A 25,649-nucleotide genomic window follows, 5' to 3' on the forward strand; every position below is an offset into this window, starting at 1 on the left:
TTTTCCAGGATGGCTACATCTTCGGTCCTTGTCCTCAAGGGTGAAATTCATTTTGTTGATGAGACTGTCCTGACACTGCAGCTAAATTATAAATTAATCAAATTCAATTATCAAAATTCCCCACAGATCAAACAAAAGGGTGGACTTGATTTGCAAATGTGTTGAATTTTTGGTGGCTTTTTCTAGTAGCTCAGAATCTTAGCCTCATGGCAATTATTATAGGTTTGGTTTTAACAGAGGGAGGGTTGAAGAAGTGAGGGCTTTTAGCTGGATCATGGTCTTTAATCCTTTCTTTTTAATAACTTTTTTCTTTTTGGAGTATTTTTTTATAAATAAGTAACTAAAATGGATAAATATTTGATTTTACTTCTATGTTTATGGAAATGTTGAACAAGTAAATAATAAACAAATGGCTCAAATTTAACAAGCAAAACAAAGCCTAGAAAACAAAGAAGTTGAAAGCAATGGTACCACCACCTACAACACACATTACCAACAAGAAGCTACCGGTGAAGGAAATAACAACACCATCGCACAACCCATAGTGACTGGACAAACGGTTAGATAGGTAGCAGACAATCCCAGTAATCCATTGCATACAGAGAAAAGCTAAGATAGTAAGGCCATTGTGGAATAATCACTACAAGAGAAGCACCAGCCCATGACCTTTTCAGTTTGTGATACTTGGGGCAATCTTGAGAAGCCAAATTAACTCTAGTGCCAAAAAAAGTCAATCAATCTTCCTTCCACCATTAGCTACCACCTAAATATATTTCAGACAATAAAATTAAAGAAATCCATAACAACTAACAAAACACAGAAACACAAACAACATGATAATTAATTAAAAGCTTTAGTCTAATTTAAACTAAAATTCAACAATAAGGATAAATTTTGAGCATTCAGCCTACTTAAAACCTCTTGAAATATGTTTAAGATTACTATTGTAACCAAAGTGTACGTCAACTATGAATAGTTTTGGCCTTATGGGTAGTTATAAGGGTTGTTCCAGAGAAAATAAAAAAAAAAAAAAAGAAAGAAAAACAATTTCTAAATTTGAATGAAGTGACAATCTGAAATTAATTGATCCGCCAAATATGCGGCTTTTTTTCCCGTTTGGTTTGATAATAACTTGAGATGCGACTTTGTTTTGAATGTTCCTGAATTTGCTTCCATTTACTGGGAAGTTGAGACTTTGAACTCTGATTTTTGTAACCCTTCCCTACGCTGTTCTGAATCTTTTTGTGGAAATGGGTTGATCAGGAAGCGAGTTGCAGGTAGTGCTTTTTCAACGCCAAGAAAAATGGGCTTCATCAAGTGTCGGCTGAAGGATAAACACTTTCCACAGAAGGAGAGGACGAGCATGATTCAGGTAGCAGCTTTCTGTTTGATAAATTTCCAAAGAGAATGTTTAATTAGTTGATGCATTGTTGAACTTGGATTTTTAGTAAACAATAGATATTTTGAAATGCTATGCTAAACGGGTTAGGACAGCCAAAATTATTCTATCCAGAATTTAATTTATATTATCAATTTTAAACTCATTCTAAACTCACCGAACTTTTCCAAACTCGATTGTTACTACCGAATAAATTTTAAATCTGTTTAATTTCATATACTTTATTACTAATTTATATAAAAATTTCATTTAAAAATTTAATATTTTTTAAAAATATTTAAATATTAAATAAAAATATATAAAAATTTCATTTAAAAATTTAATATTTTTTAAAAGTATTTAAATATTAAATAAAAATATATAAAAAATTATAAATATTATTGTAAAATATATTTTTTATATTATATTAATTATTTATATAAAGAAATTCAAGTAATGGATAACTTATATATATAAAATTTGAATCAATTTCAAATATTAATTTTTAAATTTAAATTTATTCTAAATTTGATGGTTTAGAGTTGAATTAGATTGAATATTTGAAAATAATTGATTTTTTTGTTACTTTTTACTATCTCTATTCTCAAACTACAAAATTAAAAAAAAAAAAAAAAAAAAAAGAGAGAGAAGAGGGATGGAAATGGTGGATGAAGGTTTTAAAATGAGTTTAGTTTGAAGAATGGCAGGTTTTGAACGAAATGATTCATTCTTTACTTCTTTCTTGGGGTGCAAATGAATCCATGGTTATTTAAAAATTACTCTAGTGGATATTAAATTTTTTTTATATTATTATTATATGATATTATTTTATAAAATTTTTTTTTTTTATAAATTTACTCCATCTATTAAAAAATAAATATTTTCTTTCAAATTTTTTTTTTTTTTTGAAATAACAAGAAAACTTCATTAATTTAAAGAGAACAAAGAAACAATATGAGGAGGAGAGATATCAATCCAAACTCCTTGACCTGACTCAGAATGAGCCGATATTGTTAGAATATGAGCGACATCATTCGCAGATCTATGAACAAAAACACACTTTACTTCCTCATAACTAGATAGAAGCAGTTTACAATCTTGAACCAAAAGGCCAAAAGACGATAAATCATCTAACAAAACACAATTAACTGACATCACAAGTACCTGAGCATCCAATTCGAAAAGAACTCGATCCCATCCACACTCTTTAATCCAGCTCAATGCTTCCCGGAATGCTATAACTTCAGCACACTTTGCATCCATCTGGCTATAAAAAGAGCCTGCTCTAGCAGTCACAAAACTCCCATCATCCTTCCGGATTACACAACCGAAACCTACCGAACCTCGTTGCAAGCTTAAAGAGGCGTCAATGTTCGCCTTGATCCAACTGTGTGGCGGAGGAGACCAGATCGGGCGAGCCGGGTCGACAATGGTGCTTACTGAGGACACGACCCGGGCTGCTTTCCATTGCTGCAAAAAATTCAGAGCCATGAAGAACACACCACTCGCAGTCTGACCCTGGCCCTTCCATACAACATTGTTCCTATTTTGCCACAAAGCCCATAAGATCATTAGCATAAGGGAGGCATTTTCCACAGAAGCAGAAGAGAAGGCTAAAGAAAACCACTCATTTAAAGAAGATGCAGAAGGCGCAGGCCAACCCAACGGCGAGCTTAACCAGCAGCTGCGGGCAAAAGGGCACTGAATCAGAATATGCAAGACATTCTCAGGGGCTACATGACACAACGGGCATGAAAGATCAACTGGGACTCTCTTGGACTGAAGTGACGAGAGGCAAGGGACAACATTAACTAGAGCCCGCCAGCAGAAATTGAGCACTTTTGGGGGAACTTTAGCTTTCCAGAACCTTTTCCATATCTCGCTCCCTTCCCTATGTTGAAAGCCATCAACCAGGAACCTATATACACTCTTAACCGAATAGTGACCTTTGGACTCGAATTTCCAGCACCATGTATCAGAACACGATGAAAGACTAAGAGGGATGTTCAAAATACAACTTCTATCTCTTTCGTTGAACATCTGTGCAATTAAACTCTCGTTCCATCTGTGGTTAATTATGAGATCTGAAACAACAACTCTAGCATAGTTCAAAGGAGGGGTTGTGGAAACCAGGGACTCAGGCAGCTCTCTCAACCAGGGTTGCCCCCAGACTGAAACTGACTGACCATTCCCAATCCTCCAGTAAGCCCCAGCTCGAATCAGACCCCGAGTTTCCCATATGCTGCGCCACAAAAAACTAGGGTTACTTCCCAAAGGAGCTTCAAAGAAAGATTGTGTCGAAAAATAGCGGGCCTTAAGGACACGAGCCACTAAGGACTGAGGCCTGTTGATAATGTGCCAGCCCTGCTTCCCAAGCATGGCCAAGTTAAACTTATGAAGAATTTTGAAACCTAGCCCGCCATCAGATTTGTGCTTTGCCATTCTGTGCCAACCCAGCCAATGAATACCCCGATTTTGATCCGCCCCCTTACTCCACCAATATCTAGTCATCATGCGTTGCAGTTCATCACAAAGAGTCCGAGGAAGTAAAAATAAGCTCATCACATAGTTTGGCAAAGCTTGGAGGACTGTTTTCAAGAGAACCTCCTTACCTGCTTGAGACAGTGCCCGATGCTTTCAAGAATTCAGCCTTTTCCACAATCTATCCTTAACAAAACTGAACACTTCCCTCTTATTATTTCCAACATGAGAAGGAAGTCCTAAATAATTTCCAAAATCTGGTTTCTCCTCAACCTGAAGTACTGAGCATACAGAGTCCCGAAGAGCCACAGGAGTGTACCTACTAAAGGAGATAGATGATTTCTGAAGGTTTATCACCTGTCCAGATGCATTTTCATACATGCGAAGGATACGCTTGAGTTCCAAAGCCTCCTGAACACTTGCTCGGAAGAAGATCAAGCTATCATCTGCGAAAAAAAGGTGAGAAATCTGCGGGCCACCCTGAGAAACCCTATACCCATGAAGGCTTCCACTGCTTATACAATTTTGCAGGAGACGGGAAAGCCCCTCAGCACAAAGAATAAACAAGTACGGCGATAAGGGGTCTCCTTGCCTCAATCCCCTTGTAGGAACAATAGGGCCTAACTCCTTGCTATCATGCAGGATCTAATAACGAACAGTGGAGATACAAGAGAACAGCAAAGCAACCCATTGTTGCGCAAAACCCAGCCGAAGAAGCATATCCCGAATGAAACCCCACTCAAGTCTATCATAGGCCTTGCTGATATCCATTTTGAGGGCCCCAGAAAACTCTTTTTTCCTTTGATGCACTTTAAAACCATACAAGGCCTCAAAAGCTAAGATTATATTATCCTGAATACTTCGATCAGCAATAAAAGCACTCTGACTCTCCGAGATGATGGTGGGCAGAAGGGACTTAAGCCGATTAACTATCATCTTAGTGATGATCTTATAGACCACATTGCAGAGGGCTATAGGACGCAAGTCGCTCATTCGCTCAGGCACAAACTTCTTTGGAATCAAAACTAAAGCCGTCTCATTCAACTTTAGAGGAATAGACCCGGAATGCAGACACTCAATGCAAAAACTAGATACATCATCTCCTATAATATCCCAATACTGCTGGAAAAAACCAGGATTGAAACCATCTAACCCAGGGGATTTATCAATTTTCATGGAAAAGGCTGCAGACCTTACCTCATCACAACTGTATGGCGCTAAGAGAGAAGCATTATGATCCTGTGATACCAACGTCGGGACACACTGCAAAACATGTTCAGAATTACAACTGTGGGAAGTAAAAAGAGTCATAAAGTAATCAGTCATCACACCCTCCAACCCCGAATTCCTGTCCCGCCATACATTTGAATCATCCAGCAGTTTGACAATCGTGTTTTTCCTTTTTCGAGCACTGGCAGACTGGTGGAAAAAACGAGTATTAGCATCACCCTCCTTAAGCCAAAATTGCTTGGCCCGCTGCTTCCAGAAGATCTCACGGAGATTTAGGAGGTGAAAGAAGCGGGCTTTAGCTCGTAAAAACTCAGTTATATGTTCCTGTGATACCAACGTCGGGACACACTGCAAAACATGTTCAGAATTACAACTGTGGGAAGTAAAAAGAGTCATAAAGTAATCAGTCATCACACCCTCCAACCCCGAATTCCTGTCCCGCCATACATTTGAATCATCCAGCAGTTTGACAATCGTGTTTTTCCTTTTTCGAGCACTGGCAGACTGGTGGAAAAAACGAGTATTAGCATCACCCTCCTTAAGCCAAAATTGCTTGGCCCGCTGCTTCCAGAAGATCTCACGGAGATTTAGGAGGTGAAAGAAGCGGGCTTTAGCTCGTAAAAACTCAGTTATATGTTCCTGTAGGCGAGAGCCACGTAAACGGGACATGATAGCAAGGCACTCATCCATCTCCACTTTGTGCTTAAGACGAAGATTTATACCCCAAGATTTGAGAGCAGAACGACAAGCCTCAAGCTTACCCGCAGCATCCATGTTAGAAGAAGACTGCCAAATATCAAAAATAAGATTCCGGCAACCGGTCTCACGTAGCCACGTATTCTCAAAATGAAACCGGTGAGCATGACGCTGTTCCACAAAGCATTTAACTACAAGCAGGATAGGCAGATGGTCAGATGTAGAGAAACCCATCACTTCAGCTGAAGAATTAGAGAACCTGGCAATTAAGTATAAACTCATGCATTCTGAAAATTAAGAATTCAAATAGTTATTATTATATATTATTAATAGATAATAATAAATTCTATTAAAAAATTATATTTTTAAGAAAATAAAATTTATTAAATTTCAACAAGTGAATGGCAGTGGCATTAAATTAACTGGAGAGTAATACAATATGCATTTCATACTAAATATTAAAAAAATAATAAAAAAAAATTCAAAGCTATTTGAAAATAGAGAAGAGAGATGTGTAAAAAAATATATGAAAAAGAGATTGTGCTGATATATTTTATATAAAATAGATAATAAATGTTACATTTTTATGAAAAAGTAAAAAAATTAAAATTATTATTTTCGTTAATATAATAAATTGTAATGATTTAAGTTTAATAACTTGTTTGTTTAATATTTGTAATAATTGATTTAGAGTAACAGCTACTGTCCTCATGCAACAATCGCCTGGTGACAATTATGCTGCATTTCAAACTCTGACAAATGCTGTGATGCGTCCAATCATGATGTGGATGATGAGGCGTAGTCCAGAGGGAAGGCCACTGAAAGAGAGCTATGTAATCTGGCTGCTTGTAGCAGTGTTTGTCACAGGCTTCCTTAACCAGTCACTGGGTTTGCACCTTTACTTTGGACCTCTTGCTTTTGAGATTGCTATATCTGCAAGGCCTCCCATAGGTTCAGCCCTAGTTGAAAAGCTTGATCTTCTCACCAACTGGATATTTATGCCCATCTACCTTGTCAAATGTGGGTTGATAATCAATATCTTCAGCGTTAAATTGAAGAACTATCTGATAGTACAGTTCATTGCCCTCATCGGCAAGTTTTTGGGAACATTTCTAGTTTCCAGCTACAACAATATGCCCCTCACTCCCTCAGGGACGCTGCTTCACTAGGCCTTGTCATTGAATGCCCAAGGTGTACTTGAGCTTGGCATGTTTAAAATGATGAAGAGAAGTAAGGTATAGTCAAAACTAATAATTCTCACTGCCTGTAGATTCTTAATTGCAAGCAAGAGTTACAACAGTATCTGCTATAAATAATTATAAATGGCTGTTGCCTTAACCAATGTGATGAATTGAATTCATAATGATGTGCAGGCAATAGACAATGAGGCCTTTGTGATCATGGCCCTATCCACGATGCTTGTGACAGGAACCGTATCCCTTATCATTAAATGCTTATATGATCCTTCAAGAAGGTAGGCTGTTTATAGGAGAAGAACTATGATGAACCTAAAACCCAATTTGAACTTCGAGTGCTAGTTTGTATCCATGAACATGAAAATGCTCCCGCTGCCATCAAACTCCTTGAAGTCTTAAATCCCATAAGAAGAAGTCCTATATGTGTCTATCTCCTCCGCCTCATTGAGACTGTTGATCGTGCAAACCCCCTGCTAATCCCCCGCAAGCTGAGTAAAAGGCCCTCTAGAAAGGTCAAAAGCACAGAACAAGTAATCAATGCCTTCAGACACTTTGAGGATAGCAACCATGGTCACCCTTATACTGCAATTTGTCCATCTAAAACAATGCACGATGATGTGTGCACAATTGCACTAGACAAAGGACTTCCCTTATCATAGTTCCTCTCACAAGAGATTCCAAGCGAGTGATGTAGCAACCTTCCACAAACGGGCCATTCAGGTAGCAAATGAAAATGTCCTTGACAAGGCACCTTGCTCAACGGCAATCCTGGTTGATCGTGGGATTCTGAATGCACTCAGGACTAGCTTGCATGCGCCGTCTTCTTATCCCAGCCAGTCTTCATATCGTGTTGCTGTTCTATTTTTGGGCGGACATGATGATAGGGAGGCACTGGCAATAGGGGCACGGATGGCTAGACAACACAGTATCAACCTGACAACGGTATGGCTCCTTCAGAATGGAAGTATTGCTGGTGATAATGCCACAGAAAGGAAGATTGATAATGAAGCTACCGCAGGAAATTATAGAGTAATGTATACAGAGGAGGTGGCGATGGATGGGACAGTGACTACTTCAGTAATTGTATCAATGGAAAACTGCTATGAACTTGTCATAGTAGGAAGGCATCATGATAGGGATCACCACTTCTATCTGGGCTTGGTGAGTGGAATGATCATAAAGAATTGGGAATAGTTGGTGATTTGTTGGCTTCATCAAAGTTCATGGAAAAAAATACAATATTGGTAGTGCAACAAGACAACAATCCCATAAATGAAAGATTGTGAGAGTAGTAGAACAGTAGTAGATGAAGCAGAAGATCTGCCAACTGAAAGGAGAATGATATAGTAATCCTCAACAGATCCTGTGATCTGCACGTGGTACATGGAAGTTGCATGCTTGAAAGGAAGAATCAGAAAAAAGAAATCCAAAGATTGAATTTCAAGTTATTCTGACGGTCGTTACCTTCTGGCTTCTGACATGCAGATGACTAGTCGATTTTGAATATTTTATCCTTGGTATATGAAAAGCAGTGGGGAAGAAACAAACAGTAAAGTTCCCAACTGAGCCACCATTGTCCATTCTGAGCAGCCAAATTTTGCATCTCAAGCTTAGCTACCATCAAACATGTGATTTTCTGCAAACATGCTTCCAATAATCACCACTGGAATCCATACAATGTTCACGCATGGATTGAAGCAAGAACAAGATAGATTCTGGTTTCGAAGAACAAGAAAGCAAGGCCAAAAGCTCAGTAAATATGACTTGTAACTTTGAAGGAGACATGTCTTGAATCCGTTTCAAATGTTCAACAGCAATCGGAACCTCTTCAGCATCAGCTAAACATTTTAGCAAAACAACATGGGAATCTGGATGTCCTATGTCATAGGCAAGGCCACAGAGCAACTCAGAAGCTACAAGAAATTGACCTACATAGCCATGCGTGCATCAGTAAGCAAGGAACACTCACACTAAAGGCTTTAGCAATCTAACAAATTGATAAACAAAGATATGTCACTTTAGCCAGCCAAATTAATCATAGAAATGTTAATACATGTGGTGGTACAAGTAATATGCATACCTTTTGTGCACAGGTTTAGAATGAATGTGCTCAATATACTTTGTGCCAACACCAAATCCTGATTAATTGATTTATTGAAAATTTCAATGGCAGCATCAAACTTGGTATCTTGACAAAGTCCTTTGAGAAGGGATGCGTAAGTTGTAGCATCAGGTGCCATCCCTTTCTCCAACATGTGATTGAAAAGCCTTAAAGCCTCTTCCACTTCGGCTATTTCTGAGAATTTTGCTATAAGAGTATTGTAAGTTTTTAAATTCACACCACATCCAATTGCAAACATCTCGTCCCAAAGCTTCTTAGCAGGACGCAATAAATCTTCTCTACAACACACTTCAATTAAAGAATTATACATCGCAATATCCGGGCCAAGTCCTTTCTTCTTCATCTCCTGAAGGATCCCATAAGCCTCTCTTACCCTCCCAACCTTGCAAAAGAATGAGAATATCACATTGTAACTCTCCATGTCAGAGAAATAATCATTTGAAGTCAAGACATGGTACACCTCCAGCATTTCATCAATCTTTCCATGCCTACAAAGATTTCTGCCCAAGTTGCTCAAGGTTAAAAGAGTTGGTAACCTTCCTTTTCCAATAAGGAAATGAAAAAACAACACCGCAGCAGAAGGGTCAATACTGGAAACTGATCCCATCAATGCATTCAGCACATCAATTTCAATTGGGAAATTACCGTGCACAATAATTTCACCTAATTCTTTCGCTTCATAAATCAGTCTTTCCTTAATCAAAATCAAAATGAACTCTCCATAATCGTTACTCCTCGGTGCCACCCCTAGCTTCCTCTTCATCTTCAAAACCTTATTCACATCAGCCGCACTCCCCAGTGATCTAAAAGCTTCAGCCACGACCCTATATGCCATAAAATCTGGTTTGCAGTCTCTAATCCTCAGTTCATTCAATATCCACAAAGCCTCATCCACCCTGGAAGCCTGACAAAGACCATGAACAATCAAAAGTGCAATAACTGACCCATTAATCATTGAATTACCCTCTTTTACTTGGTTTAACATAGTCAAAACCTTAGCCAAATAAGCATCTCTACAAAACCTCCATATAAACACGCCAAAACCCATAGTGCTAAAAGGAACACCTCGCGTTGTCATTTCATCATAAACCCTTTGTGCATTTTCAAAACACCCGACAGAACTCAGCGCAGCCAAAAGCGAGTTACATGTCTCTGGCCCAATATCTAAAATTTGTGATTTAACCTCGGTAAAAAGCAAAAATGCGTTCTGGGTCTTGCTCCCTTGAATTAAAGAATTAATGACAAAGCGATGAGTTGAAGAATCGAGGGAGAATTTTCGGGCTTTGACTTGCTTTAAGATAGACTCTATAGAATTGAACTGACGAGAAAGAGAGAGAGATTTAAGGATTGATTGATAAGTAAGTGAAGTGTGAGTAAATCCAGGTTGCTGAGAGGCCCAGTTGAAGAAACCGAGTGCGAGAGAGTGATGAGTCAAGAGGCAAGGGTCGATGACTTGGGCAACGAGTGAGGGACTCAGTGAGCTCCGGCATCCGAGGCTGTGTACAATGCGCTCGAGCGATGGCGTCCATGAAAGGGCTGGGTTTGCTTTCTTTGACGCAGAAATCAGAGCTTCGCTTATCCGAGCAGCTATCTCGCTTGCAGGTCTCATCTCATGATCAGAAGAGCAAAATGCTTACGATAGCCGATCGCTGCAAAAGGCCAGGAGTTTTTTTATTGAAAGATACACTTTAGAATTTCCAATTTAGCGAAAGAGGACTTTGCTTCCATTCGTTAGTACTATAAAGGATGAATAGGATTAAGTTGGGTTATGTCACAATAACGACATAGCTCCATTTGATGAGCGTTGATGTGGTTGATAACTTTATATTTTGGATTCTATGACCGGCGGGTCTTTTACATTCAGAGGCAAAGTCAGGTCCAAATCTTTTTAAAGTGAATCAGTCTAGATTGTACGTCTTAGTCCACTCGGAGAATAAGCCAAATAGACCTCACACCGATCTAGATTGTGTGTCTCAGTTCACTCGAAGAATAGACTTCGCAGTTCTGCCCGCATGCGCGTTGAAAAAATTACGAATATAAGTGATAGAGATAGGTGACACTATAGCAGAAAGGCCGTTAGACATCACTAGCAAACAAACTGGAAAAAGGAATAAAATGGAAAAAACGTTTTCCTCTCGCTTACACAACCACTATAAACTCTATTTTTTAAATATCAGAACATAATATCAAACTCAAGTCATTATTTCTAAATGCTAAAATTGTTAAAATCTCAACGAGAAGTGTAAAAATTTAGGTAACAAAAGAGGGAAAACAAGGGTGAGGGAGAGAAGTGATGGTTCAAATTTTGTAATATCTAAATAGGTTTTGAATTTTGAAGTTTTAATCTTTTTAACCTTACGACCTGCAGGGCAAACCAAATAGAGGAGAAGATAAATTGTGCAGTTAGAACACGGAAAAAAAAAAAGCACCAAACATTATATCTATTATTCACACTAATTTTTTTCATTGATCTAAACTATCTGTACAAACTAAATAGCTTTTGTACAAACCGTGTGCAATAACATCCACCTTATGTCTAGTGGATCTTGAGCTAAATCACTACAAGTATATCATGATAGTAACACTAACCCTCTCAGCTGCAGAGGGCAGAGGCTGCCTTTCACATTGTTTCTTCATTCCTATGTTTACTTCTGGAGTTTATACATCTAATATTTTATTTACAGATGTATTCTGATGAGAATTTACACAAGAAATTTATGAGTAGGATTTGATCAACTTGAAATTCTGAAATGTTCGAGCTTTGAAGAGGTTTCCAAATAGATACCCCATGGTTGTTTCTTGTGGAGGCTTTGATGAAAAAGTTGAGTTATGTTTTACTTGCAACTTGGTTTGCCCAATCTGTTGGCAGATTGAGTCGATAATCTTGGGGTCGACTGGGTTACCAGTTACGTCTGTGACATAGAATGTGTCTTTCGCTTTACCGCCTTTTGTTGAGATTTCTGCTCTCTTGATGCATAAACTGTTTTCTCTGAATATCCTGGTAATGTCCGAGAGAAGTCCAACTCGGTCCTCTGTGCATAGTTCTAGCTCAAGACCCTTGAATGACCAAAGTATCATATGTCAATACACTGGGCCAACTTTGATTGAAGCTTATAAATCAAATGGGAGAGTCTATGCATAGTGCATACCTCAGATGCTCTCCTTTCAATGGCAGCTTCAAGACACTGTATTACACGATCTCGCTCAGCATCTGAGCTTATAGGCAGTCCATCAACATGTCGAATGTAGAATTCCTACAACCAAATGGAATATTTCTGCTTAATGAAAGAGAAAGAGAAAAACAGTTACAACAACTAACATCGATTCAAAGTACGCATATAAAGTTCTGATAGATAAAAATAGATATTCCTTCCTGAGATGGAAGTAAATGTTGGTCTATGAATAAGATTAATGATTATTATGCCACTCCAGAAGAAGTGAATAGTAAATTTTTTCAATTCACAAGCTCAGCAACCAATAAATTTCTGCAGTATTTAAGATGGTCCAAGGAATTTCCAGAGATAATTCCAGAGTTGATTATTAATGGTAGCTTCACTATCTTACCTGATAAGCTTCCATCCTTCCTGTGTTGACCATTCCATGAAACACGACATACTCCATGTCTGTTAAAGTGCAAACAATATCGAACAACAGTTTAGGGCGATCCTTCGATCTCATAGTGATCACAGAGTAATCTTTCTCGATGTTCAACACAGTAACATGGGGTCTTGAGCTCTCATCATCATGCCTCCCAAGTCCAGCCCTTTCAACTCTTTCATAGTCCCTATCAGCAAACATGATCTGATGCAATCTTCTCTCCCTACTAGTAATCCCAGGAGGTGAAAGAGTCATTTTTGCAACCTTCAAATCATTATTTCCTTTGAGAACATTGCAAAGCAATTCCTTTATCGTTGAGAGTCGCTTTGGATCTTTAATTGCACATCCTGTAGAATCATCTGTGACATGAACTACTGCTGCAGCCCTAGCATTATGGGTCCAAATTTCAGCATTCACCACATTGCAGTGAAGGTCGGCCAGAACTGCACATACTTCAGAGAACAAGCCAGGCCTGTCAGTACCAGTGAGTTCAATTGAGGTATGTTCTTCGGATGGCATCACCCCGACTGACCCTCTCAATGAAGGAAAAAAGCTCGCATTGCTTTCGATTCTCTGCAGGATACAGAGTTAATACGTAAAATGAGTCAGCATATCAACTAAGTTGATGCAGTTCATGAGGAAAAAAAAAAAAGCAACGGAGGTGGATAAGTCCTTACTCTCTGAATATATCCCATGACTTCCTTGTCTCTGATTTTTTTACCATCTTGGCCGATCACATTAAACACTGACAAAAACCAAGAGAAAAAAACATGTATGAGAAACAATAAATTGAAAAGCTCTTCGATTTTCTTTTTCCTACATTCTGAGCGATTTAAGAGGAAATCTCACCATCCATAAACCATCCACCATCAGAAGATATATATGCTTTTGTTATTACAAGGTTCATGTCAGTAAGTACTTGTATGACTTCAAGAAGTATCCCATGCTTGTTGACACTGTCAACCTACAAAAACAATCAATGGTTAATGTAAGTAAACACAATCAGAGAAATTCAACAAATTGATTGAAAAGTGATGACCATAAGCATATTCATATTGCTAATTTAGCCAATCCCAGATAACTTAACTTGCCAATTAACTCGAAAAATTCAAGGAACTTACTTACTAACCCCCAAAAAATGCATCAGCTAGTGCACTTAGTTATGGTAAACCAAGATCAATCTTATGAGAGAGTGAAGCTGTACCTGGATAACAGTGGCATGCTCACAAGCATCATTGTCGATCACAACTCTGCAAGAACAATCAATTAAATTAAACTTTCTATGGTATAAACAACAGAGAGGGAAAGGGGAGAATTCATTAGACTCAAAGTTGCTAAAATTGAGAGGGACTGTTTAATTGGCTTGCCATGAAAGTCAAAAAGAAAAGAAAAGCAAGTAAAAGAATATGTAAAATCTTCTGGATGATGACTCGAGAAAATTGAAAACTTAACTTGGATGGATTAGTTTCAAAGGCTAATTCAATTAAGTAATAAAAAAATAATCAAATTTAGTTTTATTTTCCCTTGATTTTTCTTCTCTTTTACTCTAAATTTCTCAGCGATAAAATTAGACCAAAAACAGAAAAATCAAAGCGACGAAGAAGACTATCGAGCAGAGCAAATAAATAAAGAATTGATGACTTGCAAAGAGCACAAACTTCTGTATAAACCCATATTTCAAGCAAGGAATAGAATTCATACTCCATAGACCCTCCAAGATTACAAACCCAAAAAAATCAAAAGTAAAAACAAACTTAAAACCCACATCTGGAACCAAACCCAAAACACAATCCAGAGAAAAAACTTTAACTCCATGAAAAGGAAAAAAGAAAGTCATAATACCTTGGTGGGTTCATCCTTCTGATAAGCTTCGCATACTCATCATCCATGGCTTGAAATCCCTCAATACACAGTTGTGAAACCCAACACCAGAAAACAATTCTAAAGATAACCCACAAGCCAGAAGGAACAGTAGAATTATGCTATGCCTCCTCCAATATCCAAGGAAAAAGGAAGAGAGAGAGAGAGATAGAGAGAGAGAGAGGACAAAAGGTAATCCAATTAAAATAAGTAAAGTAGGGGGCTTTAGCCGTTTAGGAAACACGGGAACCAGTAACGAGTCACCGTTTTAACCAGGTTAATTAGACGTGTCAGTTGTTCATCGACTGAGACAGCAGTTATATCCAGCCGATATGTGACGGATTGTGCAAACTTTCATGGTGATTTTTGTTGGCTAGAGTCTAAATCAGCCCTAAAACAAGACCAACTTTTTTTGGGAAATCAAACTCCGAATTTTATATTTAATAATAAAATCTTTTTCTTTAAAATATTAAAATTTATTTAGTATATTTATGTTTTTAATTTATTTCAATTAAGAATAATAAATCATTTTGATATTTGAAAATTATAAAATTAATTTTTTATTATTAAAAGTACTTATTTTAAATTTATAAATAAAATTCATGGTTTTATTTAACCATGAATATTAAATTTGATTATTTATACTTTAAAAAATTCCAGGGACTGATTTACATTTTTTGTTTATTGCACAAAAAAAAGTATTTTAATTTTATTTAAAAAAATTAGTTGAGTTTAATTTATTTTATTTCACCGTTAAATTATTTTTTTTAAATATCATTAAGTTGATTTATTTTAATTCATTTTTTGAAATTAAAATCAATATATTCAAAAAAGTAAAATTTCTGTTGCTGCAACCAGCATGGGTATCCGTACGGTTACAAGAGAAGTGACGTGGCAATTGGGCACGTGTAGAGTAGAGCGCTGGTGGTTGCTTCTGCCGGTGGTTTTGGCGGCAATGCCTGCGCCATCGGGGACTGTGACTTTTGGTAGGCGACCTGTTGAAACTGCTAAGGGTCGCTAGTGTTGCTACTTTTCAAGAGGTACAGCTGGAATTTTTTTATAAAAAAAGTATTTTATTTTCAGTTTTTTCTTTTTACTTGCAAAAGAGCTCTTAACTCGCAATAAAATTTTATTATAATAAATAATATTAATATTGCTGTTAATTTGATAATAATAAATTTTTAAAATAAAATTTATTTATTATTTTTAAAATAGTATTTATATTAAAATGAAATATGTAAAATGATGTTATTCACAAAAACTTATTTAATTTTTTTACTAATTTTATTAAAATAAAAAAATTTTAAAATTTAAATAATTATTTTAAAACAAATTGAAACCAAAATTAATTTAAATTATTTTTTAAAATAAATTATTTTAAATAAAACCATAGTTAGGTTAAATGGCCAAATTTACCTGAATCATTAAATCTATTAAATTTTATATTGGAAACAAATCATTTTACGATTATTTTATGGTTTTATTATTTTTATTTTAAGGAGGTATATTAGTTGATCCTTGTTGAGTATTGGAATGTTGAGTTGTAATTGTTAGTGTAATTATGTTTAATTGTTAATTAGTTTTTGTTAAACTAAGGAGGACTATTAGCGTTATTGCCTTCGATACTGTATAAGGCTTCCCTCTGTTTTGTGAATGGTATAATATTCATTTTTTATAAGATCAATAAAAGACTGTTTCTCGCATGATATCATAGTTTAGAGTTTGAACCCATCGATTCCTCATCCTTGTCATCCGAAATTCATGTCATGCTTGTGTTCGGAGAGAAGCATGCCGAAATGTGGAAACAATAGCAAGGATCAAACATATGTGATGGTTGCCGACAAAGGACAAGCTAGCGTATAAGGAATCGGAGATTTGTTTAGCCTCCAATCGTCTGATTATCCAAATATGGTCTTGGTTTCGCACCTTTAATGGGAACTAACTTCTGATCTTGGAGTAGGGTTATTAAAATAGCTCTAGGAGCCAAGCAGAAGTTAGGATTTTAGTTTCGATACCTGGAAAAGGTTCTGAGATTTATGAACAATGAAAAAGATGTGATTTCATGGTCACATCTTGGATCTTAAACTCAATATCCCAAGAGTTAGTCGATAGTTTTATCTACACCACATCTGCAAGAATCTCTGGCTAAAGATCTCAGAGAGGTTTGGTGAGTGCAATGGACCTATGATCTATCAACTGAATAGGAAAATATCTCTTATTAGTCAGGAGAATGAATATATGTCAGTCTACTTCACTAAGTTGAAGAGGCTCTGGGACAAGCTAAGGTCCATGGAGACCCTACCTCCCTGTACTTGTGGGGATTCTAAGGCTATAGTCGAGATAACAAATAGAAACAAGCTCATACAATTTCTGATGGGGCTTAATGATGTGTTTGGATCAATGAGGGTTCAACTCCTTGGGATGGACCCCCTGCCATCCGTTAACAAGGCTTATTCAATGGTCGTCAAATTTGAGTCTAAGAGGGAAGTTCTAGGGGCTATGAAAGAAAATGTAGACTCCTTTGTGCTTCTTAACAGAGCACAAGGGCAGGGACAAGGAAAAAAAAATTAACACAAAAAGGGTCACTGCATTTATTTTAATATGGATGGGCACACAAGGAAATGCTATTTTAAATTGATAGGCTATCCTGATTAGTATAAGCCTAAAACTAAGATTGGTGGACAATCAACCAAAGGACATAAAGGTCCAAGAATGGTAGCTGCAGTTGAAGGGTCCAACACTGAAGAGGATAACCCTCTAGAACTTCCTAATACAGCCACAAAGATAGATGAACATACTTAAGTCCTTTACAACAAAAAGTCACTAAGTTAATGAAAGGAAATTTAGCCTTCACTGCAAGTATTTCTACACATTTTGGATGTGCTTGTGATCCTCATTTCATGAATTTTATTGGTAAGTCAAATTCAACCAATGCTTGTATTATTAAGTTGTATAATGACACTAGCTGGATTTTAGATATTGGTGCCACTGACCATATGTCCTACAATAAGACATTATTCATCTCTTTTGAATGGTTGCATAAATCCATGCTTGTCTCAGTCCTTGATGGAACTACAGTGCGAGTATCTCATTCTAGACATGTGAATTTATTTAATGCTTTACTCTGAATAGTGTTCTCTATGTTCCTAAGTTCCATTACAACCTCCTATCTGTTAGTAAGCTAGTGAATAGCTTTATTTACAATATCATAATATGCCTTAATTATTGCATTATACAGAACTCTCTGATTAAGATAGTGGTTTTTGTGGCAAAGAAAGAGGGAGGTCTGTATAGACTCAACCAATTGAGTTTCGCTCCTACTGAGATTCATACCTGTTTATATGATGTTTTGAATATTGCTCCCGTTTTGAATATTGCTCCCTTTTTGAAGCCATTTGTAAATATCATACTTTCTATAAATGCTATTAATAAAGAAAGTTTACATCAATATGTTATGTTTGCTGTTGACATGCATGATAGACTAGGCCATGCTTCCATTGGAAAGCTGAAGCAAATTAAAGGCTTGGACATTAAGGACACATCTACCACCAATTATAGAATTTGTCTCTTAGCTAAACAGTCCAGACTTCCTTTTCTCCTTAGCAATAGCATAGCTCAAAAACCTTTTGACTTGATCCATATTGACATATGGGGTCCCTATAAAAAAGCATCCATCACTGGTGCTAAATACTTTCTCACTATTATTGATGACCACACAAGGGTAGCGTGGACCTTTATGATGCATCTTAAAGGACAGCTTTGATGCTCTTTGCAAATACATAAAAATGATTGAAACTCAATTTGGAGTTTCAATCAAAACTATTAGGACTGATAATGGGTGTGAGTTTATCAGTCAATAATGCACTACTATGCTCACTAATAAGGGCATCATTCACCAAAAATTATATTCCTACACTCTCTAATAGAATGAGATTGTAGAAAGAAAACACAAATACATTCCTGACATAGCTAGATCCTTAAAAATTCAGTCTAATGTCCCTAAAAATTTTTTGGTCTGAGTGCATTCTCGCTGTCACTTACCTCATAAATAAACTGATTGTTCAAAATTTAATTAGCAAAGCCCTTATAAAAGGCTATATGATTATCCACCTCAATATACCCATCTCAGAAAATATGGTTGTCTCTATTATGCTATTCATATAGTCAAACATAAACATAAGTTCAACACCAAAGCCATTAAGGCAATTCAGGGTGGTTATGCTGAGAGGCATAAAGCTTATAAATTGTATAATTTAGCTGAAAAATCCTTTTTTGTTAGCAGAGATGTCATGTTCCATGAGTACACTTTTCCATGTTGCTTTGGAAGATGTTATCATTCCCCTGTCTATTATAGACTAAGACTCTCAGTCCATTAGCTTTATTACCCTTAACTCCAATCAAAAGGACCTGTCTCTCCCTAGGAGGTCTGCCAGAACCTCACATCCTCCTGTTTGAATGCAGGACTATGTTGTTCCTGCCAGTCATTCTGCTTCTTTCTCTTTCTGTCCCTCATATATTAATTACATTTGCCATGTTTCTAAGGTACTTGAGCCTTGTACTTATGCTCAAGCATCTAAAGATGCCTGTTGTAATACCCGGCTAGACTCCGGTATCGGAATTCCTACCGTCCGGTGGAATGTCGGATGTCGGAGACCTCTAGAAGGGTAAAACCACGTTTTCATAAAATGTTTTCATGTAATAGTTAGATTGTGGACATGAAAATGTATTATGATGTAATGTAAAAGAGTTTTAAGTTATGTTATGTAATTTGAATATTGAGGATAGAGTTGTGCTTGACCAATACAGATTGTTAATCCCACTTGTATGTACATGGTCTTTATGATATGAGATATGAGGTTATGTTTCAGCCAAGCTTATGTATGATGAGATACCCCATTGGAGCATTTTGATGAGGGCTCCAGTGGAGGTTTATGTTATGTTTATGTTTATGTACAGGTTGAGCTTGGTTGTTATATGGAAATGTTTACAGGTTTATGAGTATTGTGGATCATGTATGGGATTAAGCAGGATTACAGGTTATGTCAGGCTTGCTACGGTTCCCAGCGGCCTTATGCCGATCTGGATCCTAGCGCCGGTAGCGGTCCGGATTTTCGGGTCGTTACAGAATGGTATCAGAGCCCTAGGTTCATATGGTCGGACCTAGAGTGTTGGGCTCATAGATGTTATAGAAGGTCAAGCACAATAGGAAAGATCATGTCCACTAGGATAGGATGTGGAGTCCTGTCTTGCATGATGATGTGAAATGCCATGACTTTATGCATGTGCATTGATGATATGATATGCTATGTGATGTATGTGATGAGGGTTCATGTGTGCCCACATGAACCATATGATGCTAATGTTTGCTTGTTATGAGCTGTTTTTCAGAGAATAGGATGAGAGGAACTCGTCGATCTGCGCGATTGACTGGAGTGCCACCTGAGGATGAGGGCACGAGCGCCCGTCCTCCAGCATTGCCTAGGGCAATGTCTAGCAGGTCCAACAGGGACCGAGCAGTGAGAGACCCTAGAAGGTCTTTAGATCTGGGAAGAAGCAGATCAGTACGAGGAACAATTCAAGGTGGTATGTCAGAAGAAGTGGGAGATGACATGGATGTGGACCAGAGGAGGGATGGCAGTTTGGGGATGAGTATGTCAGAAGAGGGAATGGGAGAGTCCCAAGGAGGCACTCAGGCCTCGGGATTTGTTCAGCCACCCCCCTACCCACATTTCTCGCAACACCCCGGGTATTCGATGGGAGGCACGTCGGATTACCCTAGTTTTAGCCCTTACACCACACAGATGCCATACCCACCATACACCATACCCACAGTATCCTATGTATCCACCACCACCCTATCACCCAAATCCAGAAAACCCTACCACAGAAAATGTTGCCCCACCTCCACCACCTACAGAACCCGCAGCCCCAGTTACTCAACCTCCTAACCCTAGCTCATCCAGAGGGAGCAAGGTCAAGATGACCGACTACATGAAGCTGGGTGCTCCCCAATATGATAGTGGTGATGACCCATTTGCGTATCTGGAAAGGGTCAAAATGATAACAGACGAGATAGGGGCGGATGACAGTAGAGCCATTCAGATGGCTGGGTTCACCCTAAAATGCAAGAAGGCCCGTGAGTGGTTCAAGAACTACATCAAACCGAGGGTGGACAGTCTTCCATGGGAGGATTTCGCAAATGAGTTTGCAGGATGGGCTTTCCCTGATAGTTCAAGGGAATTGAAGATAATAGAATTCGAGCAGTTGAGGCAGACTGATGACATGAGTGTAGACGAATATACTGACAGGTTTATGGAGTTGCTGCCATTTGCTGGGCAGGAACTTAGCACAGACCAGAAGAAGTCGAGGAGGTATATCATGAAGCTCCATCCCAGGTATTCCTTCTTGGTACAGTCAGCAGATAGAGAAAGTTTTCACACCATAGTCGACATGGCTAGGAGAATGGAGGCTAGTGCTATCATCGAGGGAAAGGTCAAGCAGTCAGTGGCACAGCCTTCCGGTTCCATAACCCCAGGTAGGGGAAGAGTGGATCCTTCTTCCTTAAGTTCAAGTAGTAAGAGGTGGAGCAGTACCACCAAGAAGCAGAAGAAGAACAAGTTCTGGAGCAAGATCAAGTCAGGTCTGGGATTAGGAAGTGGCTCGAGCTCAGGTGCAGACAATGTAGCATGTGTGAAGTGTGGTAAGCCACACAGGGGAGTGTGCCTCTATGGGTCCAGAGCCTGCTTCAGATGTGGGCAAGAGGGACATATGGCTCGGGATTGTCCTAGAGCAGCTGTTATGGCACAGTCCCAGCAGACAGGTTCAGGCAGTGTAGCTCAGCCAGTAGCTCCAGCACCAACTCAAGCCAGTGGCAGAGGTAGAGGGAGAGGAGCAGCCTCTTCTTCAGCGGGTTTCAGAGGTGAAGGTCCGTCAGCTCCAGCGAGGATCTTCACAATGACACAGCAAGAGGCGAACACATCCAACACCGTGGTGGCAGGTAATCTCATCATTGGTTGTTCTGATGTGTATGCATTGATGGACCCTGGTGCATCTCATTCTTTCATCGCTCCGAGAGCCGTGCAGAGGTTAGGGTTGATGGTCTCTGAGTTAGAGTGTCCCCTATGGGTCAGTGGACCCAAGTGTGACCCGTCATTGGCAGAGTCAGTCTGCCAATGTAGTCCAGTTTTTGTGGAGGGAAGATGCATGTCCGCCGACCTTGTGGTTCTAGAGTTGACTGATTTTGACGTCATTCTAGGGATGGACTGGTTATCTACCCATGGTGCTACCTTGGACTGCAGGGACAAGGTAGTTAAGTTCAGATGTCAGGATGGGTCAGAAGTCGTCTTCAGAGGAGACAAAAGGGGTACACCTAGAGGTATGATATCGGCCCTACAGGCTCGTAGGCTGCTCAGGAGGGGTTGTCAGGGTTATCTAGCTCACGTGAGAGAGCTAGACAGTCAGGTTGGAGAGCCCGCCTCAGTGCCAGTGGTCAGAGAGTTCTTAGACGTGTTCCCAGACGATCTTCCAGGTTTACCACCTGCTAGGGAGATAGAGTTTGAGATAGAGTTAATGCCTGGAATGAGACCGATCTCTATCCCTCCCTACAGGATGGCCCCAGCTGAGTTGAAAGAGTTGAAAGAACAGTTGCAAGAATTGGTAGACAAGGGTTTCATCCGACCGAGTACCTCACCTTGGGGTGCTCCAGTGCTGTTTGTGAGAAAGAAGGATGGATCCCTTAGACTTTGTATCGACTACAGGCAGTTGAACAAAGTCACTACCAAGAATAAGTACCCATTGCCAAAGATCGATGATCTATTCGACCAGCTAGTAGGAGCGGGTTGTTTCTCCAAAATAGATCTGAGATCTGGGTATCATCAGCTGAGGATCAGAGAAGAGGATGTGCCGAAGACAGCTTTCAGGACCAGATATGGGCACTATGAGTTCCTTGTGATGCCGTTCGGGCTGACCAACGCCCCTGCAGCATTCATGGACCTCATGAACAGAGTGTTTAGACAGTACCTAGACCACTTTGTTATTGTCTTTATAGATGATATCTTAGTGTATTCCAGGAATGCAAAGGAGCATGCCCATCATCTGAGGATAGTTCTGCAGACCTTGAGGGAACATGGCTTGTATGCCAAGTTCTCTAAATGTGAGTTCTGGCTGAGGAGCATTTCGTTCTTGGGGCATGTAGTGTCAGAGAATGGTATTGAGGTAGACCCCAAGAAGACAGAAACTGTGGCTAACTGGCCTAGACCCACTTCAGTGACGGAGATTAGAAGTTTCTTGGGTTTGGCTGGTTATTACAGGAGGTTCGTTCAGGACTTCTCAAAGATTGCAGCTCCTCTAACCAGATTGACCAGGAAGAATCAGAAGTTTCTGTGGACCGACCAGTGTGAAGAGAGTTTCGAAGAGCTTAAGAAGAGGTTGACTTCAGCACCAGTGTTAGCTCTGCCAATTAGCAATGAGGACTTCACAGTGTTCTGTGATGCATCCAGAGTAGGTTTGGGTTGTGTGTTGATGCAGAATGGCAAGGTGATCGCTTATGCTTCTAGACAGCTGAAGAGGCATGAGTTGAATTACCCCACACACGATCTTCAGATGGCAGCAGTAATCTTTGCACTCAAGATGTGGAGGCACTACCTCTATGGGGTGAAATGTGAGATCTTTACAGATCATAAGAGCCTGCAGCACATCTTGAGCCAGAGAGATCTGAACTTGAGGTAGAGGAGATGGGTAGAGCTGCTGAGTGACTATGATTGCAAGATTCAGTATCATCCGGGTAAGGCGAATATTGTGGCAGACGCCCTAAGCCGGAAGTCACTAGGCAGTCTATCCCACATCACGACAGAGAGGAGACCAGTGGTGAAGGAATTTTACAAGCTCATGGATGAAGGTCTACAGTTAGAGTTGTTTGGTACAGGTGCTTTGATTGCACAGATGAGAGTGATACCCGTGTTTCTGGAGCAGGTGGCTCAGAAACAGCATGAGGACCCGGAGTTAGTGAAGATTGCCAGGACTGTTCAGTCAGGCAATGATAGTGAGTTCAGATTCGACAGTAAGGGGATCCTCCGCTATGGGAGCAGACTATGTGTACCAGATGACATTGGGCTAAAAGGAGACATTATGAGAGAGGCTCATAATGCAAGATACAGCATTCACCCCGGAGCCACCAAGATGTATCAAGATCTGAAGAGAGTTTATTGGTGGCCAGCGATGAAGAAAGAAGTGGCACAGTTTGTGTTCGCCTGCGAAGTATGTCAGAGGGTGAAGCTGGAACATCAGAAGCCGGCTGGAATGCTTAACCCGCTACCTATTCCAGAATGGAAATGGGAAAATATAGCTATGGATTTCGTAGTGGGGTTACCAGCGGCGTCCAACAGAGTGGACTCCATATGGGTGATTGTGGACAGACTCACTAAATCTGCTCACTTCATTCCTGTCAGGAGTGGCTACTCTGTGGACAAGTTGGCGCAGGTGTATGTGGATGAGATCGTCAGGCTGCATGGGGTTCCTGTTTCAATAGTGTCAGATAGAGGGCCCCAGTTCACCTCCAGGTTTTGGCGGAGTCTGCAGAATGCCATGGGTACTAGGTTGGATTTTAGCACTGCCTTCCATCCACAGACAGACGGACAGTCAGAGAGGACCATCTAGACCATAGAAGATATGCTGAGAATGTGTGTGCTGGACTTTGGCGGTTCTTGGAGGCAGCATCTACCTTTGGTGGAGTTTGCCTACAATAACAGTCATCATGCTAGCATCGGGATGGCTCCATATGAAGCTTTGTATGGAAGGAAGTGCAGGTCCCCTGTTTGCTGGGAGGAAGTTGGAGAGAAGGCTTTAGCAGGGCCTGAGTTAGTTGAGATCACCAGCAGGGTGGTACCCATCATCAGAGAGAGAATCAAGACTGCTGCAAGCAGACAGAAGAGTTATGCAGACATCCGCAGAAGACTAGTAGAGTTTCAGGAGGGGGATCTAGTATTGCTCAAGGTGTCTCCAATGAAGGGAGTGGTTCGCTTCGGAAAGAAAGGTAAACTAGCCCCACGATACATCGGACCCTTTGAAATCTTGCAAAAGATTGGGAATGTGTCGTACAAGCTGGATTTACCTGCTTCGATGGCAAGAATCCATCCGGTTTTCCATGTTTCAATGTTGAGGAAGTTTGTGTTAGATCCGAGCAAGGTTCTTAGTGAGCCTGATGTGGAGGTCCAAGAGGATCTCACCTATGTTGAACAGCCAGTGCGGATCATAGACACCCAGATCAGAAAGTTAAGAAACAAGAAAATCCCGATGGTGAAAGTCCTGTGGAACCACCACAATTTGGAGGAATGTACCTGGGAGACACGGGAGTCCATGCTCCAGCAATATCCCCACCTCTTTTAAGGTTAGTCCCTATGTGTTTTATATGTATGTATGTTATGTTGTTTGTTATGCTATGTACTAGTCGAGGAACATTCGGGGACGAATGTTCTTAAGGGGGGGAGAATGTAATACCCGGCTAGACTCCGGTATCGGAATTCCTACCGTCCGGTGGAATGTCGGATGTCGGAGACCTCTAGAAGGGTAAAACCACGTTTTCATAAAATGTTTTCATGTAATAGTTAGATTGTGGACATGAAAATGTATTATGATGTAATGTAAAAGAGTTTTAAGTTATGTTATGTAATTTGAATATTGAGGATAGAGTTGTGCTTGACCAATACAGATTGTTAATCCCACTTGTATGTACATGGTCTTTATGATATGAGATATGAGGTTATGTTTCAGCCAAGCTTATGTATGATGAGATACCCCATTGGAGCATTTTGATGAGGGCTCCAGTGGAGGTTTATGTTATGTTTATGTTTATGTACAGGTTGAGCTTGGTTGTTATATGGAAATGTTTACAGGTTTATGAGTATTGTGGATCATGTATGGGATTAAGCAGGATTACAGGTTATGTCAGGCTTGCTACGGTTCCCGGCGGCCTTATGCCGATCTGGATCCTAGCGCCAGTAGCGGTTCGGATTTTCGGGTCGTTACACCTGTTGGATAGAAGCTATAGAATATGAACTCTTAGCATTAGAGTAAAATCATACTTGGAAACTCA

General features: G+C 39.5%; 2 protein-coding genes and 1 pseudogene across 4 annotated transcripts; 1 reads left to right on the top strand and 2 right to left on the bottom strand.

The window, feature by feature from the left end:
- The first annotated feature begins 6,311 nt into the window (after nt 1-6,311).
- Nucleotides 6,312-8,267, top strand: LOC110612624 (annotated as a pseudogene).
- LOC110612987 (pentatricopeptide repeat-containing protein At5g14080) lies at nt 7,026-10,930 on the bottom strand. 2 transcript variants are annotated; one of them, XR_006350553.1, is made up of 3 exons: nt 9,062-10,930; nt 8,446-8,909; nt 7,026-8,351 (listed from the first exon to the last, which is right to left on the bottom strand). XR_006350553.1 is itself a non-coding variant. In XM_043956271.1 (2 exons), exons 1-2 carry the CDS (start codon nt 10,710-10,712, stop codon nt 8,602-8,604), a joined length of 1,959 nt encoding a protein of 652 aa, XP_043812206.1. In that variant the 5' UTR covers nt 10,713-10,930; the 3' UTR covers nt 7,026-8,601. The 2 variants fall into 2 exon arrangements, 1 of the variants encoding a protein (XP_043812206.1); XM_043956271.1 differs by having other exon boundaries at nt 7,026-8,909.
- A 591-nt stretch (nt 10,931-11,521) lies between these two features.
- LOC110612994 (ACT domain-containing protein ACR6) lies at nt 11,522-14,782 on the bottom strand. 2 transcript variants are annotated; one of them, XM_021753884.2, is made up of 7 exons: nt 14,543-14,767; nt 13,905-13,950; nt 13,550-13,664; nt 13,378-13,445; nt 12,668-13,273; nt 12,253-12,357; nt 11,522-12,160 (listed from the first exon to the last, which is right to left on the bottom strand). In XM_021753884.2, exons 1-7 carry the CDS (start codon nt 14,587-14,589, stop codon nt 11,819-11,821), a joined length of 1,329 nt encoding a protein of 442 aa, XP_021609576.2. In that variant the 5' UTR covers nt 14,590-14,767; the 3' UTR covers nt 11,522-11,818. The 2 variants fall into 2 exon arrangements, with proteins under 2 accessions (XP_021609576.2, XP_043811586.1); XM_043955651.1 differs by lacking the exon at nt 11,522-12,160 and having other exon boundaries at nt 12,253-12,378; nt 14,543-14,782.
- Between the last annotated feature and the right edge of the window lie 10,867 nt (nt 14,783-25,649).

The sequence above is a fragment of the Manihot esculenta genome, chromosome 4 (genome assembly GCF_001659605.2).
Source record: "Manihot esculenta cultivar AM560-2 chromosome 4, M.esculenta_v8, whole genome shotgun sequence".
Lineage (NCBI taxonomy): Eukaryota > Viridiplantae > Streptophyta > Magnoliopsida > Malpighiales > Euphorbiaceae > Manihot > Manihot esculenta.

Bases quoted from the DNA above. Each gene is read 5' to 3' on its own strand.
- LOC110612987 (XM_043956271.1), bottom strand. From the start codon at position 10,712: ATGAGACCTGCAAGCGAGATAGCTGCTCGGATAAGCGAAGCTCTGATT. The intron at 8,910-9,061 runs GTATGCATATTA...ATGGCTATGTAG, and splicing joins TCTAAACCTGTGCACAAAAG to GTCAATTTCTTGTAGCTTCT.
- LOC110612994 (XM_021753884.2), bottom strand. From the start codon at position 14,589: ATGGATGATGAGTATGCGAAGCTTATCAGAAGGATGAACCCACCAAG. The intron at 13,951-14,542 runs GTATTATGACTT...TTGTTCTTGCAG, and splicing joins AGAAGGATGAACCCACCAAG to AGTTGTGATCGACAATGATG. The intron at 13,665-13,904 runs GTACAGCTTCAC...TTGTTTTTGTAG, and splicing joins AGCATGCCACTGTTATCCAG to GTTGACAGTGTCAACAAGCA.